General features: G+C 43.0%; 1 protein-coding gene across 9 annotated transcripts in view; it reads left to right on the forward strand.

The window, feature by feature from the left end:
- Positions 1-19287, forward strand: part of PRKG1 (protein kinase cGMP-dependent 1) — an 885489-nt gene that overhangs the window by 345481 nt on the left and 520721 nt on the right. For all 9 annotated transcript variants that reach the window (XM_039547328.1, XM_039547329.1, XM_039547324.1 and 6 more), the window contains one exon: positions 1630-1743. In XM_039547328.1, the coding sequence (XP_039403262.1) occupies positions 1630-1743 (114 nt within the window). The remainder of the gene's footprint in view (positions 1-1629; positions 1744-19287) is intronic.

Here is a 19287-nt window from a genome sequence, read left to right on the forward strand (position 1 = left end):
ATGCGGTTATACCTCAGTGCTTGGCTGTAGACAATGGATCATGTGGTGTGTCTGGGATGGAAGCTGGAGGCATGAAGGTAGGCATAGCGGTCGGTGGGTTTTCGGTATAGGGTGGTGTTAATGTAACCATCACTTATTTGTACCGTGGTGTCTAGGAAGTGGACCTCCTATGTAGATTGGTCCAGGCTGAGGTTGATGGTGGGGTGGAAGCTGTTGAAATCGCGGTGGATTTCTTCCAGAGTCTCCTTCCCATAGGTCCAGATGATGAAGATATCATCAATGTAGTGTAGGTAGAGAAGGGGCGTGAGTGGACAAGAGCTGAGCAGGGGTGGCTACAGGCCCCAGCATGCCAAGCGCGTGCTTGGGGTGGCACGCCGCGGGGGGCGCTCTGCCGGTCGACGGGAGGGCGGCAGGCAGCTCCGGTGGACCTCCCGCAGGCATGCCTGCGGAAGGTCCGCTGGTCCCGCGGGTTTGGTGGAGCATCTGCAGGCATGCCTGCAGGAGGTCCACCGGAGCCGCAGGACCAGCGGACCCTCCGCAGGCACGTCTGCAGGAGGTCCACCGCAGCCGCGGGACCGGCGACCAGCAGAGCGCCCCGCAGCATGACGCCGTGCTGGGGTGGCAAAATGGCTAGAGCCGCCCCTGGAGCTGAGGAAGCGTTGTTTCAGGTCAGCCATAAAAATGTTGGCATATTGTGGGGCCATGTGGGTGCCCATAGTGATGCCAGTGGTCTGGAGGTATATATTGTCACTAAATTTGAAATAATTGTACGTGAGGATAAAGTCACAGAGCTCAGCAACCGGTTGTGCTGTGGCATCATCAGGGATACTGTTCCTGACAGCTTGTATTCCATCTGTGTGTGGGATGTTTGTGTAGAAAGCCTCCATATCCATCGTGGCTAGGATGGTGTTTTCTGTTTTTCAACACTATTTTTAAACCAGTACGTATATAGTAGATGGTGTGTCTGTTTCTTTCCATTTTCCTCCTCTGGCAGTCTTTTGTCTGAAGTTGGTTGAAGAATATAAATTGGCACTGACCTCCTTTCTTTCTCTGCAGCCCTTGCTTTTAAATACCCTGTATAGTCCTACTATATGTGTACTGTTGGTAAGCAGATAAAGCAAACTTGCCTGAGAAAGAAAAGCTACTCTAAGATGTGAATTAAATAATGGCCATGAGTCAAAGTAATTTTTCTTTTTATAATAGCTGCCTTATTCATGGGTGAATGTTTCCAATGATTACTTTTTCTGTTAAAAAAAAAAAGCAGAATTAGTTAACACGTTTTTCATGTGTAATGTTAAATCTGAATCTCCTGATTTTTAATACAAAACATCTGAGAGAATTTTACTTGAAAGTCTTAAGTAAAATAAACTACGCATTGTTCTAGTGTGCCATTAAGCTTTTGTCTCCATTAAGAAACTTCAATAATCAATACCTCTTTATAAGCGTTATTTATAAAATAATTGTTTCCAAGGATTATGATGATATAATTCCATTTCTAGAACATACTTTTAAATTAGTTTTAGAATTAAACGGTTCTGGTACTCTCAATTACATTATATCTAGAACAAATTTTCAGAACATAACTGAGAAAGAAGCTTGCAACTTAAAATGGTATTTTTTTCCCCACAGATGGAAAGGTTGAAGTGACAAAAGAAGGTGTGAAACTGTGTACCATGGGACCTGGCAAAGTATTTGGGGAGCTAGCCATCCTTTACAATTGTACCCGGACAGCAACCGTCAAAAGTAAGACAGTTTTAGAATTTAAACGTTTCAAAATATTCACGCAGCTATTAATGCGTGGCTTGATTACATTTAGGTCAGTTATCAGTTTCATAGGGGTTCTTGATTGAAAAACATTATTAAAATATTTCAGATTTATTAATTTAGTCACCTTTTTCCAAATTGCTTTTGGATATTGTAGCATGGATATGTTGTACTCTGGAATGAGTTTCAGTCTTTGCATTTCGGCAGAGTTGATGTTTTCTTTGCTGGAAGGATTTTATAAAAAAGAAAAGCCAAGTTTCTACCTTCTTAAGTTGTGTTATGTCTGCAATAAATTTTCCCTCACTCAAACTCTTTAAACTCATGAAAACGAGAGAATATTTTCCCATATTAAACAAAAGGAACTTGAGTAACCCAGTTGTCACTGAAGTACAATGAACAATCCCTCTTCTGTATGTTGGAAAGACTGGTGGCAGCTAATAGATGCAAACTGTTTTGGCATCATCCACTTTATCATTCCAAACTGTTTCACTTTCTACTTCTGCTAGGAAGGTCAGACAAGGAGCTTCACTGACAGTGATGTCATTTGTTTGGGCTGAACCCCTAACGTAGCTGCTTGTTTTATGTGTTAATTTAAGTCTTTTTATGATGATTATTCTGTGCACTATGGATTTGAAGAAGAAAGGAAGAAAATGTCTCACTTGTGCAGGACATTCAGCTCTGACTTTGTTCTAGTAGAAACATCCCACATTTGTGTTGTAACATGTTAGCTCATCCAAGAGAGCAGCCTGTGGCTAATTCAGTGCCTTCTCTTGCTATATTCTGAGGTTTAAGCGGGGGCCCCAAGGGTCAGAAGTTTGATAGTGAAGAATTTGGCTAGGAGGGCAAAGACTGAGATCATCTTACCACATGACCTCAGGTCTTGAAAATGTGGGCAGTTTTCTTTCTGAGGGTGCCATAGGATTTAGTATCTCCATAGTCTCCCATTGCACTCCAAACCTGCTGTGCACATTCTCAGCCAACACACCACAGTGTGGAGCCAAAGGGAGCTTTGGTATGGGGATGAATGCAGAATGGTAAGTCCCTGTCTTTATTTCCCCCCCTCCATGGTGATGTATTATATGAGGAGGATGCTAGAACTTCAAATGTGGTTGCACCAGATAAGAAAATGTCCAGTAGCTTACAGGTTTAGCCTTCAGAAAGAACTCTGTAAGAACTGGAGATACATATTTTTTGGCAGGTCAATTTCAACTCTGTGAAATAGCTGGTTAATGCATATTGGAATGCCCCTGATTCTAAAAGTCCCTTTTTTTGCAACACAAGCTGACAAGCAGCTGGATGATGCTCATCCCCATGTTAAATACAGTTGCCATATTCCATTGTTCCTCTGTAAAACAATGTGTTCTAGGAACATGCTGTGCAAAAATGTGTTGAGAGGTGTGAGGGAAATTTTTACCTCATACATGAGAATTTTTTTAAAAAAATCTGTCATGTAAAATGAGATTACAGGAGGTCGTTCAGACTTATGTTCACACATTCAGAACCAGGGATGGTAAAATACACAGACAGCCCTTTCTGATCTTGAAAATAAGAGGATGGTGATGACCTGTGAAATATAGAAACCAATGAGACATGTCAGACTCTGTGTGGAAGAGAAAAAATTGAAAATGCCCAACCTAAAAAAAAAAGCAGAATTATGGCAGAAATAACAGAAAGGTAAAGGTAGTTAAATGTCCTAGAAAACCAAATCTCTTCACAGTCACAGACAATGTGGCCAAAGTAATCAGTCATTGCAAGAGAATGGTAATGAGAAGAAGACAATGAATTTCTACAACAGAAAATAAGGAGATAGTTGTTTGTTTGTTATTATTAATGTTGACTTTTGCATGCTGTTCATTTCCAGCCAGCAAATGAACAGACAAGAAAACAGTAACTGTATTGCTAGTCATTGTTAGTTTTATTATACTTATTATTTCTCACTCTGCCCTTTCTCATTAGCCTTCTTCTAAACTGTTGATTGGTGTCTAGTTGTAACTGCATCTTTCTTTGCTTATTAAATTAGGGGCACTAGTAAGGTTGGTACTATTGCCACCCTGAAAGACCTTTTCCTTAAGAAAGAAGTAGGAAGCATTATTATTAAGCATTCTCTTGCTTTCCCACTGGCATGTTAAAATGGTAGTAATTATGCACCTTCTTCTGTAGGCAGCTGTTGTGAATGTAATCTCATTTAGAATGCTAACAAGTGATTTTAATGCAATTTCTCTCTCTCATTATTGCACTAGTAAGTGAGTGGCAGTCATGACTATAATCAACTCTATATCCTTTCAAGTCTAGTGACGTGAGGTCACCATTTGACTTTTTTGGAACCAATTTGGCTAGACCTACATGTATATATCCACGATTTTGAGGTGCATAGAACATTTTATGAGACATTATTGACTAATAAATTATAACAATAGCCACTGACAATCTTATTAAAACATCTGTGGGTTTTTAAATTTTTTCTGTGTCTAAACAATTAGTAAACGTACTTGTTAAAATTCTAGAAAGTCAAGTGCTAGTAAGAATGATAAGTCTGAGGGGAATGATTCTGCTGAAACAAGTACCTTGGAGAGTAAGCTGCTAATTCTTTATTTGAGGAAGTAGATTGACTGAATAACTGTGATAAAAGTAAACATTCATCTGATTTTACTGATGGTGATTATAAAATATACTAAGGGACATAGTTTGTCTTCTATGAAAAAAAGTTAAAAGAAAAACATTCTGTAGTAAACCACTGTCCCCATGTCTCTCCTCGTCCTCCTATCCAGGACCTCAAACTTAACCATGAACAGATTAAATCTGGCAATCCTAACCAGACCAGAAATAACTACTTATAAAGTTTGTAAAAGCAAATTGTAATAAGAGGCACAACACTTTGAAAACATGCATAAATGAAGGTGATGAATGAACCTGTCTTACTGATGAAAGGTGTTCTGCAGCTGGTTAAAATAGGGAAATAAACAGATTTATTTCTTATGATTTATTTATTTCTTATGATCAACTGGTGAATCAATTCTTTTTTTCATCACTTCCATTTAAAAGTAACTTGACTTGTGATATACAAGAAAGAAATTGTGATGAAAATGTTTAAGCCTCTGACAACTAAATCTGGTCATTCCTTCAGCAACAACCAAAATCTGCTGATTTCCTAGCTAGATAGAGAATTGCAGGGTACTTTCATAGAGGAGGTCTGTCATTTTGTCTTGTGTTGGCCCAGACTTAAATTATAAAGCCAGATGAGACTACTATGATCATCTAGTCTGACCTCCTGTATACCACAGGCAGTAGGACTTCCTTGAATGAATTCCTGTTTGTATTATAGCATATCTTTTGGGAAAAAACAGTCATTTATATTCTCCATTAGTGGAAATGTTTATCACAATGCTTGGTAAGCTGTTCCAATGGCTAGCTAGCCTCATTGTTAAAATTTTACTCTTTACTTTTAGTCTGAATTTGTCTAGCTTCAATTTTCAGCCACTGGAACTTGCCATACCTTAGTGTGGTGGAATGAAGGGCCCTCGATGCTCAGATTTGTTGTTCCTTGTATAGGTCTGTGATCAAGCCACCGCTTAACCTTTTCTTTGTTTAGATAGACTCAAGCAGCTCAACTTGTTTATCACAATAATGCATATTTTCTATTCCTTTAATCATTCTTGTGGCTCTTCCTTGAAACTTCTCCAATTTATCATCTTCCTTCTTGAATTGTGGGCACCATAACTGGACACAGTATTCCATTAGTGGTCATGCCAGTGCCAAATACAGAGGTAATATAACCTCCTTCTCAAGATTCTTCTGTTTATACATCCAAGGATTGCATTAGCTCTTTTGGGTATGGATTTGCATTGGGAGTTCATGTTCAACTGATTATCCACCATGAGCCCCAAGTCCTTTTCAGAGCCACTGTTTTCCGTGACAGAGTTCCACCATCCTACAAACCTACATTTTGTTCTTAGATGTATGACTTTATTTAACCATATAAAAACAAACATTGTTTGCTTGCATCCAGGTTACTGAGCAACCTAGAAAGACCTATATCAGACACCTGTCCTCTTTATTATTTATCATTAATGGTTTTGTTTTCTTCCAGTTCATTAATAAAAATATTAAATAACATAAGGCTAAGAACCAGTCCCTGTATGACACCACTAGAAACACCTAAGCAGTGCTGCTAAGTAAACATCCGATTGAATGAAGGTGTGATTCACTGGGAAAACAGTCCTAAGCAGGGTCTGAAGTTCCCTGGGATGCTGATGAAATTTCCTGATCATTCCTGATTGGTTATTCAGTTCCCTCATGAAGTCTGAAGTCATGAAGTTGTGCTCAATGTTACCAATTTCCAAGCTGTCTGATGAATGCTTCTACCCCATCATGCATGAACTGATCACTCATATTCTGCCCCGAGAGAACAGCTCAGCTCATTAGATGTCATCAAGGTATGCTAAGCATGCCACCCAGGATAAATTATTGCAGGTTTTAGAAAGGAGTGATAGCTGATCATTCAGAGAAACCAGCATGTGTACTCTGAATTCAGAATGCCAAACTGGTACTTCATCTAATAAGTGCCACTTCACATTAGCATTACAGGAGTTGCAGCTGCAGGAAACTCATGCCATTGCAGAGCAATTTAAACAGTCCAGAATTCATTGGCTGACCTTTACTGAAGTTCACTAGTAGCACACATTTTTAAACACTTTCTTAGAAGCATGAGCCTGATGGTCTATGAAACAGTGAAACTATGAGACATAGGTACAAAGTTTGGGATCTGTGTAATAAGAATTTTGTTCTTAGTTGTTGCATTGGCACCATGCATGGGCACTGCCCTACACCACTTCTACTGAAAGTGAGAATCGTTGGCTACTCCCTGAAATGTCCTGAATCTGCATTCACCTGTTGTGTGTCCTAGCATAAAAGAGGCTATTGTCTTCAGTAGAAACACCAGAAACATACCTCACAAGGGCAGGCTCAGCACTAGAGTTGATTTATCAAGATAATTTGCTAAAGAGTCACATTTCCTGAGAATTGAAAGCTGTTGTTCATAGACATCCTCAGTCATCTTACTAAAAGGACATGAAAATATATTCAACAAAGTAAGTTTTCATTTTGGTAGCTATTTTATGCCTCTGATAGCTTTTAAAGTCATATCTATTGTACAGGAAAGGATAAGAGCTTCTGAGAGGTGTGCACCTTATGTTGCAAGCTATTTGTAGAGATACCGGCTCAGTTGCATGAAATATGTGAATATTAACATTTCCAATTTGAGAAATCCAGTCTTTTTTTTTTCTCCAGCATTTTCCATGAGTGATGTTTGGTCTCTAAATATCACAATATCTTTGAAGGCTTCCTAATCTTGGCATCCAGCAGTTCAGAACACTATGGTTTCAAATCAATTGTTGTATAATCAGTTTTCATTATATTTCAGCATTTTTCTTTTTTTTTTCTTTGAGCTGGCATTAGGACAAGTTGCCATTGTCCTTTTCACGAAATGGCCTATCTTCTTTGAATGAGAATAAAGTTCCAACAAATATTCAATTGTATCTGCAGTGCAGTCATGTAATGCTCAACAGTGCCTTGGGGCCTCATGTGTTGATAGGTCACTAAATTTGAACAATCATGTCATGTTTCTTTGTATGGATACTTCCACTTTGATTTTGTACATAATAATGTTATTAATGGGGCTACATTCTGTGTTAGTCTACACTGATCCATTAGCGAGGATTCTCAGTTTGCAATATAATGGCCTTAAAGGGCTAAACCATTACAGAGCTTATATATCTCTTTAAAAATAGTTTAAGACGCATTGAATTTATATTTTTTGCAAGCAGTCTGGGACACTACTTACTCTACACATTTTAGTCACAACCCACATATTGGGAAAATCTAATCTAAGGGAACTACTACAGGATATTTCTTTATTAGATTAATATTTAGTACAATAGTGTGAAAGTTTAAAGGAGGGTAGATTTTAGTCTAAAGGATGAGAAAAGAAATAGGGTCTTTTCCACCCCACCAGCATAATCTGGCTGTAATGGTAATTTAACCAATGTAAGGGTGAACTGCCTTTTGGTGTCACAGAGCTAGAACACAGGGGCTCTTATGCAACTCAACCTCCTTGTTTCCAGTGAAGCAGAGAAAAGGGAGTTTAATCAAGCTATCCTGTGCTATTCCAGGCCTCAGATGCAATATTGGTCCCATGTAGCTGTTGTAGCCAAGCATAAATTACAGCATCGTAGAATAGCTCAAAAATGATGAAGGAGTAATGGCCGGCACAGAGCACCATCAGAATCCAGGGAGTGCTATCAAGAGACTTAAGGTATTTTTGACCATCACCCTAAGACTTATGTTCTATACAGAGGATCTGGCCTATTGAATTTAATGTGCCAAGTTCATTTTGACTTCAGAGGAGATGTTGGCCAAATTAGACCATTTTATTGGGGAAAAAATCATTTGTTCTCCTAACCTATCGTGCAAAATTTAAGTTGGAAATTAGGTGAGAAGGCAATGGTACCATAAACTCTTCCTAAAGAGAAGGAAATGATGATGCCAAAAAATTTAAAATAGGAGTGTAAACGTAAGCTCCTATATCCATACTTAAACACCTAAATTAGTGGCCAGATTGAAGTGTTGATACCCAATAGCTCCTATTGACCTCAGTGGGTGCTGCTGAGTGTTTGGCATTTTTGAAAATCTGGCCATTTATTTAGATACCTAAATATGATTTTGGAAGCCCAATTTTAGGCTCATAACTTCAAAGTTTTTCTTTTGGTTTCCAAATACTAGAGCAAAAAGAGGATGTGGAGAGTCTGTTTTGTATGTCTCCAAGTGTGTAGTTGTTATGGTTTTTACTCAAGTACTGCACTGGCCTATGATTTCACTTTCACCACAAATACCTCTAAAGCAAATGAACTACTGTTCTTGTATTGTGTTTCACTCAAGTTATTTGAAGGCCAAAATACAAAACTTGAAGCTGCAGACAGCTGAAAGTAGAAACATAGCAGAAAGGATTGAACTTCAACAGTGTTCGCCTTCTCCCCTTGTTCCCTGAAATCATGAGAACTCATGTTGACTTTACCAACCTGATCCTAGTAGTATGCCAGAATAAAGAGAAAAAAGCCCCAGTCTTTAGTTTCTGCAGATATGCTCTGCACATAAATTATTGTCAGCTCTGTATTTGGTAGTCACTTTAATCCTCTGCATGGAGCAACATTTTCCACAGATAGACATCTGATCACCTATATATCCCAAATTATTACTGTATCAGCTAAGTGGGAAACTACTTTAACTTCTTAAAACAGTAACAGTTAAAATTGTAGTTTCAGGATGCTGAGAGATTACGTTGTTTGCCAGTATAGTTCTAAAAAGAGCATTTTAGTTTTCTATTAGTATTCTACATAGCAAATGTGGATTATTTTTTGTTTTATTTGTAGCTACAATACCTATGACAAATAAATGTATTCTAAGGAGCAAGATAGCAATAGGATTCTTAATCTTTCACTCCAGAATCGCTGGCTCAAATTTGATAGATGGTGATAGTGACTAAGAGGTCTTGTCCCCTAAAGACTGTTCAAAATGAGCTGCTGAACAAGTGTCTGCACCACAAAAACATCATTGCAACTGACACTAATCAGTAATCTTGCTGGCAGATCCAACAGAGGATGAAGACTGGGTATGTTATTGGTAGGTATGAATAATCCTACTTGTAGTGAGGCGGCCTGGCTCCCGGCGGCTCCTGAGAGAGAGGAACCGGAACAACCCCCTCAGTGGGCGGAGCCACTGCCACCTGTTCCCGCCCCCCGGAAGTCAAGGGGTGGGACAGGAAGTATAAAAGCCCAGCCTCAGCACTCAGTTGGAGCCCAGCGGCCGGAGAGGACGGACGCTCCTGGTCGGGCTCCCGCTGGACCGAGCCTGCCCCGAGCCCGGTACCCTGACGTGGACGGACCGAGCCTGCCCCGAGCCCGGTACCCTGACGTGGATGGACCGAGCCTGCCCCGAGCCCGGTACCCTAAAGTAGACGGGCCGAGCCTGCCCCGAGCCCGGTACCCTGACGTGGACGGACCGAGCCTGCCCCGAGCCCGGTACCCTGAAGTAGACGGGCCGAGCCTGCCCCGAGCCAGGTATCCCGAGGTGGACTGGCCGAGCCTGCCCCGAGCCCGATACCCCGAGGAGCAGCCCGAGCGTCGCCCTGACCCGCGTCTGGAGGAGCAGCCCGACCTAGACCATCTTCAGCCCGCCGAGGAGCCCATGGTATGGGACCCCGCTGCTGAGCCCAGCGGGGAGCAGGTACCCGAGGAGGGGGAGATGGAGTGTAGCCCGGGGGTAGCCGACCCCTGTCCGGCTGAGGGCACCGACGTGCCCATGTCAGTGTGTTGCGGCCAGGATCCCCACTGACTGCAGCGGATCCACGCCGCTGCTAGTGCCCCGGGCTGGGGCACAGTGGAGTGGGTGGGCCTGTGTCCCCCCTGCCACCCCACTCACGGGTGGCAGACTCCCCCTCCTACCAGCGTTCCGGCCGAGAAGCCTGCACTTACCTGGGCTTCCGGAACTGTTGTTGTAGCTCAGCTCCTGCTACAAGGATCTGAGCCCTGGGACTGTTATTACTGCTCAGCTCCTGCTATAAGGACTTGAGCCTGAACTCTTATTTCTTGCCCCGCCCTGATTGAGGGACTGGGCTTCCTGAGACTGATGCTACTGCTCAGTTCCAGAGACAAGGACCTGAGCCCTGAACTGGTATTACTGCTCAGCTCCTGCTAAAAGGATCTGAGCCTTGAACTATTATTTCTTGCCCTGCCCTGATTGAGGGCCTGGGCTTCCTGAGACTGATGCTATTGCTCAGTTCCTGAGACAAGGACCTGAGCCCTGAACTGGTATTACTGCTCAGCTCCTGCTAAAAGGATCTGAGCCTTGAACTATTATTTCTTGCCCCACCCTGATTGAGGGCCTGGGCTTCCTGAGACTGATGCTACTGCTCAGTTCCTGAGGCAAGGACCTGAGCCCTGAACTATTATTACTGCTCAGCTCCGGCTGTAAGGAGCTGAGCCTAGAACTGCTGTGTTGCTGCCCCGCCCTGATTGAGGGCCTGGGCTTAGCTCCTTAACTTTGTGGTGCTCAACCTGCAGGAAGGACCTGAGCCCTTGAACCCTTGTGTGGTGCCCAGCCCTGAGCTGGGGCTCGGGCTTGGTGACTGCTCAGCTCTGGCTGCGAGGACCGGAGCTGAGAGCCGGTTTGCCGCCCCGCCCTGACTGAGGGCCGGGGTTTATTGACTGTGTTACTGCTCAGCCTGCAGAAAGGATCTGAGCCTGGAACTAGCGTTTGCTGCCCCGCCCTGCCTGAGGGCCGGGCCCATTGCAGTGACCGTGTGCCTTCTGTTTCAGCCCCTGCCTGAGGGGCGGGACCCTGAGACCTTCAGAACCCGAAGACTGATCCAGGCCGTGTAGTGAGGCGGCCTGGCTCTCGGCGGCCCCTGAGAGGGCACGGCCCCCGTACCGGACTATTACACTACTCATCTCCAAAAGTAGCTTGCCAAATCAGGAGAAAGCAAATTGGTGCAGTAGCTTGCACTGTCCATGCTGTACTTGCTTCATGACTTTGGATTTCTGACTGGACCAGAGACTATTACAATGCTGTTTTCTTTACCGCCTTTTAAAGCCCTACTTCCTCCAAGCTATTTCTGCCTACTCCTGGACAGTAGGTAGTGGCTTCCCTTTGCACCTAACCTTACAAGCTAAGTTGTTGTATGAGGCGAAGAGATACTAAGTGGTTGTACATTTAAGCATCTCTGTACACTGTTGATCAACTGAGCGTTGGAACAAAGCCAGAAGTCAAAATTCAGTTGTTGTTTAGAGAGGTATTCCATTCTTCTTCCAATACCAGCAACATATGCAGCTATTAGCAGAACCAGGCCCAGATTAAAGAATTTTGGGGTCTAGTGCATTATGGAAATGACCCTCCCCATGCACCAACCCTGCACCAGTACCACTTATCCTGACAGCCCACATGCACATCCCATCTGCCCTGATATACACCCTGCTCACCATCCCCTCATCCTGCAGCCCTCCAACACTCCCCATTTACCCCACAGCCCACAAACAACTCATTCACAGCCCCTGCTGACTCATCCACACCTACTTTGCTCCGAGCGCCACTCCTGCCCAGGCTAGGGTGGTCCACTTGCTCCCAGCACCAATCCTGCACTCTCATGGCCCCAAGCTACTCAGGTTTGGCATGGCTGCCCCCATCATGTGGAGGAGTGGCTGGCCTGAACTTGAGTGAGCAGTGTTGCAAACCAACACAGTGGTTTGGCCTGACTGCTCCTCCCTCCCCCCCACCCCCCGGTCCTCCTTGAGTCACCAGGGCCTCCTGAGATAGGGACACTGTCTAAGAACACCAAGTGCACATTGGTTAATCTGGGCCTGAGCAGAAGAATGTGGTTTGAATGAAAGAGATTCTGGGAAAGTCATGTGGAAAGACTCCTGGTATAGACACATCTTGCCTGCACATTCAGCCTAGTTGCTCCAAACTCAGTCATGCGCTGAGCTACATAATACAAAGCCACCCAGAAAACCAGTTGGAAGGACAACAAAGAACAATCCACTCCCCTATTACAGAGTCATGAACCTTGGATACAAGCAAGGTAGTGTCCTTGAGAGGGATGTACTGTATGTAAGAAAGACACTGACTTCCCCTTTTCTCCATTCAACAGAGGAGACTTTTTAATTACGTTATTTGTATCATGGTCTATAAGACCTACAAACAAATATGCTGTGATATGTGACATTTTGCTAATGCAAAATTTAACAGCAAGGGATATTTTTTGAAAGTGAAAAATTAAAATCTAGTTGTTGAATGAGATCTCAGTTCAAAAAGTGAGGAAACCTAAAAATCTTAGAAAAATACTATTAGGTTGGGATAAAAGGAAAAGCCCAGAGTAAGTATTTTACTTCTAATTCAGCATATTAATTCACAGATTACACAAGCATAATATTTTATGATATAGATGCTTCTAAATAAGAAACTGAAACAGCATGCATTCCAGGCGACTGACAGAGAAAACAATTAATTATACATGCAGTTATCTCTAAGTGTAATGGGGAAGAGTGATCCTGCACTGTCATACTTCTTCCACCGCCCTGGAGAAAAAATGAGGTTAATAGATAAAACCCTGCTAATTAGGAACTTTCTCTGCATCCTGATAGAGAACTAAGTAAAGGAAAACTTTGTTCTGCTTATTTCTCTGTAAGCAGAGCCTTATTTGCCACTGGAAAAATCAGAAAGAAGGAAGCAGGAAGAGAGAGTGAGAGATAGATAATATAAAATTTGAAGTTGCCTGTTTTTATGAGAAACATTAACAATGAGGCAGTAGGTAGTGAGTCAAAGTGAAAAAGTCAACTTGTATGTACAATTAAGCTTTTTAAAAAAATCAATATTTGATAAAGGAGTAGACTTGTTTAGCAAATGAAAATTTGTTTCACCTTAACAATGTGCAATGGTTGTTATGACTCTTAAAGACTAATCCCAATAGCGCTAAAACTCAAGTAAATTCTGAGAACAACATAGTGTTAAGAATGGAATAGATTATCAGTGCATAAAAGAAAGATGTGTGTATTTAAGAGATGTCCTCTGTGTCCAAATTACACTTTTCACAGTAGGCATAATTCTAAACAAACAAACAAAAAAATTCCCTTGCCCCTTCATGAACCAAATACATGCTGAATTCAGTGGGCTACGCTTAGCCTGAACTGAGATCCATATGTTTAAGAACTTTAAATATGAATAAAATAGAGAAGCACAAACTAAAGACATTAAATTATAAGTTATGCAAGTCTCTTTGTTAGAACTAAAAATGCCTCTCCACAAACAGAAGAAGAATAGTTGTTCCAGTTTTTATGCCTATCAGCAAACTAATTGTGCAAAAATCTCCTCTACATTGCAGAACTAGGGGAGCAATTTTTCTGTTTTGCTGCAAGCTTGGATAAGTTGGAGTTTTCCTGAACTACTGTTTATTGAGCCCTCTGGATATCCATCTCCAGCATAATAGCCAGTTACATTTACAGAGAAAGGCATTACATTGACAAAGAGTTTGGTACCAGTGATAATTTGCTGAGAAAACTAAGACAACAGACTTCCAGTTGTCTATGAAAACAAATACAGCTACTCAGGGTAAGAACCATTTTAAAGCCTTAGTGATGGAAAGTTGTCTTTTACTGTGTTTGTTATATAAACCTACTGTGGAAAGTTTATTCAGAGCTCTGAAACAATCAAATTGCTGTAAGAAAGATAGCAATGCATTCTAGGTATTCAGATACTTGGTTAAAGCCTATTAAGTATTGCTTACATTTGTCAAAGAATAAAACATTGCAAAGCCTGCAATGAAGATCAGGCCTCAATGCATTTTGCATTATAAAAGGACGAGTGGCCCTCTACGTGCTTCATGATGGGTAAGTGAGAATACAGTACTTAGTTTATAAGTAAATTTAAAAAATCACTTTAATAAGTGGAACTAGTTAGCAAGGTTGAAGCATTTTGGAATATTGGAGTGAATAAACTCGCCCTTGTGTTGTTGATGTGCAGAAACAGTTGTGGGGGCAAGTAATAACTTCAATCTCCAGGGCTGTCAGGCTATGAGCGTTGCACATATACATAAAACTGTTCTAGAGGTTTTCATTTTTCTCTCTTACATAAATGTGACAAAATTTTAAGTTCTACAATAGTTTTATATGTCTCTGCTAATACAACATGAACTTAAAGTTGCTGAAACCAGTCAAGAATATAAGCACTAGCATATTTTTATTATTATTAATTATTATTTATTTGGAAATGGAGATAAAGACACAGAACTGAGTGATCGTGAAAATATTTGGATTTGGTTCTGATTGTGATTAAGCCTCTCAGAAATGTTGGCCTTTGTTTAAACTTGTATCCTTTCAACATGGTTAGAACATTTTATAAGCATGATGTCAATTTGTAGCCTTGGATTTCAGCACTCAAATCAGTGAATAGAGTATCAGGGCAATGCATCATGACATGATCTCAGTACAACTCTAGCATTTCCAAACTTTTACTGCAGATGGCTGCATTCCTAAACACACTGTACAGTTCTTGTTCATCTCATGTTTTCTTTATTTTCACCATAGTTTTCAAACTTTTAAGCTGGAACTTGTCTCCAGCCAGTGGACTGAATCAGAGTTAACTGCTGCAAATACAGAGAGAAATAACAGTAGAGGGAAAAGAAATGTCAGTGTATAAAAAGGGGGGAAAGAGATGTTCTCAAATTATGAGCAACTCAGCAACTGCAGCGTCTCATCTACATGGTCCATATGGAATTCAAAACAGATCAGTCACTGGGTCTGTTCCCCCTTCCCCCTTCTTCTAATCCCTCTGGTGGGGTGTGGCTGCAGCCGAGGGGTTAGAAGATATGGGAAGGAGGAGGAATTCCCAAACCCAGCATGAGATGGACAAAGAGGGGCTCTGGAAACCCTGGGGTTGGGGGCTTGGGAGCCCTGGAATCCTCTCTGCATGGACAAGGGGCAGGGCTCAGTACCAGTGATAGCAGGTCACAGCGTGGTCTGTCTCCTGTAGCGGGGTGGTCACCTGCTCCTGCTCTGAGGGGTTTAAAGGCAGCCCTTGGAGAGGGCTGAGGTTGAGAGAGCAAAGCCCCAGCTGATTGGGGGAAGTGGCTGCAGCTGGGGCCATGCCCCGAACAGACTAACTGGGCCTTATAAGAATGCCAAGGCAGCCAGAAGCTCAGGACTCTCTCTCTGCTTGTAGAGAGAGAAGGGCCTGGCTGCTAGGGAGCTGAGCAGGGTACTGGGAGTGGAGCAGGGCTGGGGGAAGGCTAGAGGAGCTGGGGAGCTCTGGCCTAGGAAAACCCCCAGGCTGCAGGCCTAGCCAAGGGCCTAAGACCAGTACCAGGGCTGCAGAGGGGCAGCCCAGCTCTATAGAGAGTGCAGAGGTGAATGAACTACCATCAGGACAGGGGAGGAACATTGTGAGAGGCACTGCTGATGGGTGCCTGTGATCAACTTGGGGTTGGTTGCAGGACAGCAGGGTTCAAGCCGGAGAGGTGGATTGTGCATGGCGGGAGGAAGAATGGATCTGCATCCAAGGGATAGTTATGGGGCAGGGGAGGCATGTGATTGTGAAAGTTATGGTAACTCCAGTGTGGCAACTTGTAATGGTATGGGAGACTGTGGTGGAGATCAGGACCCTTACCCACTGCTCTAAATGGGAGAGGGAATAATAGTCATTTATCCCCTCCTTGCATGGCAGGGGACAATGAAGCAAGCTGGGTAACAGACCTAGCCATTAGGCTAATGGAGGGAAGTGGTGTCCTAAGTGGGTCTGTAATGACTGCAGAGGCAACTGGCATTACACAGCTGCTGCAGGCTAACATCCAGTTGTTGAAGTAGCTCCATTGATAAGGAATCAGGAGGAGGTAGTCAGAGACAACGAGAATGGGCCAGAGTTTGGGATCAGGCTATTGTCAGGTGGGGCAGACCCCTCACCATGGTGCAGAATATGGCTGAGCAACATACAAATCACACCTTAATAGGGAATATGAATTTGTGAAATAAAATCAGTGCCCCATGGGTAGCTGGAGGCAGCAATGCACAGACAGCTCCGTGGTAGTTTGTAAGGAGTTTTATGCTGAGGTCTCTGACCCAATGGGAGTTCACCTGCATGATGCTACTAAAGATAATATTTTTATCACTGTTACACAGGGAGGTACTGATGGAGAGTGAGCCAGGTAATGAATTACCCAAGTGGCCCAGGGTGACTAGCACTTGGGAAAATTGGGAAACTGCCTTTTTAATCTATGCAGATGTTAGTGCAGAGGCATACTCAGACAGAAGCCCAGCAATAATCAAGCAGTGACATGATACATTTAGGGGCATAGCTTGGTTTAATTATGATGAACAGTTTAGGTTGCGGGCTGCAGTGCAAACTGGATTCGGTGGGACATATCGTATCCTACACTGTGGTTAGAGTGGATCACACCATGAGGGCACGGTGGTCACTCTAGCAGTGGCCTGTTCATTCCACAAGAAGCCAGCACATGCCTGTGGCACATAATGACATTTGGTGGGCATTTGACAAAGGCGTGTGTTTTCAGAGCCTCTGCAAATTTAGGCATTTAGAAAAATGTGCCTTGGGGGCAATACAGCTTGACGTTGCTATAGGAGTTGAGGGGGGCCACAGTATGGTAACAGCCTGGGGAGGAAGTTGAGTGCTCCCCACAGGTCCCTGAGTACAGGGTTGAGGAGAGGGTGAGCTGAAAGTGAGGCACTGGACAAAAGCTCTATCTCTGATTAAACAGGAAGTGTTAAGGGTTCTCCCTTGGGATTATCCTAACAAAATAGATGGGGCATATTTATTGGCCAGATTTACTTCAGGGTTTAGGATTCCCTGAATGGGAGAAAAGAAGCAATGTAATGTCCAAAAATAAGTTCTCAGTGGGGTTAGGTCATATTGTAATGAAAAAATTGCGCAAGAATTAAAGGCTAATAGAGTGGGAAGGCCATTCTGTCATTTACCTATAAAGAAATCATGGGCTTTTCCCCTAGGCTTGGTCTGTCAGAAAGCCCTAGGCAAATGTCGCTTGATGCATCACCTCCATACCCACAGGGCAGCTCAGTTAACAATGGACTAGACCCTGGCCGAATGTTCCATTTGCTATTCCTCCACTGATGAGGCTGTGTGCATGGTTAGGTCTAGTGTTGAGGGGCAACTGATGGTGTAGTGTGATATCAAGTCTGCTTTTCAATTGCTGCTGGTGTATCTTTCTGAGTTTCACCTTTATGACTATGTTTTCCGAAGGATTGTATTTGGAAAAAATCTAGACTCATGAGATATTCACTATTGTATCTGGCATTTGAAAAATTGAGAACAATGCTCCACTGTGCAGCGGTGTGGGAATCTGGTTTACAGCAGGAAGTGTTCTACATAGATGACTTTTTGTTTGTTCAGACAAATGTGCTAACCTGACTGATACCTTCCAGGCTCTGTCTGATAAATTGGGGGTACCTCTTGTGAAGTTTAAAATAATGGAGCCCTCCACTAAATTGACCTACCTGGGGATTGATCTGGATGTTTTGACTCCCTCAGGATAAGCTTTGGGGAGCTACTGAGCTTGATTAACAAGTGAAGAACGATCAAGAAAGTTACACTCCATGAGCTGCAATCTACAGTAGGGCATCTTAACTTTGCTTCTCAGGTTGGTGGCCCCGGGACTTGCATTCTGCACCTGGCTTTTAGTGGCCACCACAGGAATATTTTGGCCCCATGATTTTATGAGAGTTACTAAAGAGATGAAGGTGGATTTGGGGTGTGGAAATAGTTTCTGGCCCATTTAAATGGAGTGTCATTGTGAAGGGAGGAATGGATCAAGTGGATCTTTGAATCTGCCTCAATGCTTCAAGCGCAGTGGGCTGGGGGTATTTTACCAAGGCAGGTGGCATGCTCAGAAATGGCCCTCCACCAGCATACAGAAAGGGAAAGTGAAGAATACAACATTTCTGGAATAATTTCCCATTCTAGGTGTCAGTGATGATTTGGGGAACACAGTTTTCTAACAAAAGAATGTGTTTCTGGCAGGGCTTTGGAGCGGAGCCCGGAGATGGAGCATGGTTTTTGCCTGGAGCTGGAGCAGAGCTGGAGCACAGCTCCAAAGCCCTGGTTTCTGGTGTGACAACATGGCAGTGGTACATGTTGTTAGTTGCCAGTCCTCCAGACCACTCAGGGTTTTGAAGTTGGTGCAGGTATTTGTAATATAAATGTTTATTTTGCACAAACATGACCATGATAATGGCATAGCTGATGCATTGTCTTGTTTTCAGATGGACAGATTTCAAGAGCCAGCACCAGGAGCCAGCAGCTCTGGAATGTTGGCAAATGATGGCTTTCAGAGTAGTGCAGCAATCAGTGGCTCCCATGGACATTTAGGAACTGAGAGAAGTTTTAATGGTTTTGTGTAATTTCAGGAGAGGGCCATGATGTGGCTGATCCTGGAAGAACAGGTGCATCAGTACATGGTGTCACTGGCAACCACGGGGCTGGAATCATTGACCATTTCCACTCACCTATTGGGTCTTACATAGGGAACATAAGAGTAGCCATACTCAGTCAGACCAAAGGCCCATCTATCTCAATTTCCTGTCTTCCAATAGTGGCCAGTGTCGTATGCTTCAGAAGGAAAGAACGCAACTGGGTGATTCATTCCCTGTCGTCCAGTCCCAGCATCTGGTAGTGAAAGGCTTCGGGACATTCAGAACACGGGGCTGCATCCCTGACTATCTTAGCTAATAGCTATTGATGGACTTACCCTCCATGAACTTACCTATTTCTCTTTTTAACCCATTTATGCTTTTGGCCTTCACAACATCCCTTGGCAATGAGTTCTATAGGTTGACTGTGTGTTGTGTGACAAAGTACTTTCCTGTGTTTGTTTTAAACATAGCTGCCTACTAATTTCATTGGGTGACCCCCCTGGTACTTGTGGTATGTGAGCGGTAAATAACACTTTTTCCCACA

This window comes from Mauremys reevesii, linkage group 7 (genome assembly GCF_016161935.1).
Source record: "Mauremys reevesii isolate NIE-2019 linkage group 7, ASM1616193v1, whole genome shotgun sequence".
In the NCBI taxonomy this organism is placed as follows: Eukaryota; Metazoa; Chordata; order Testudines; family Geoemydidae; genus Mauremys; species Mauremys reevesii.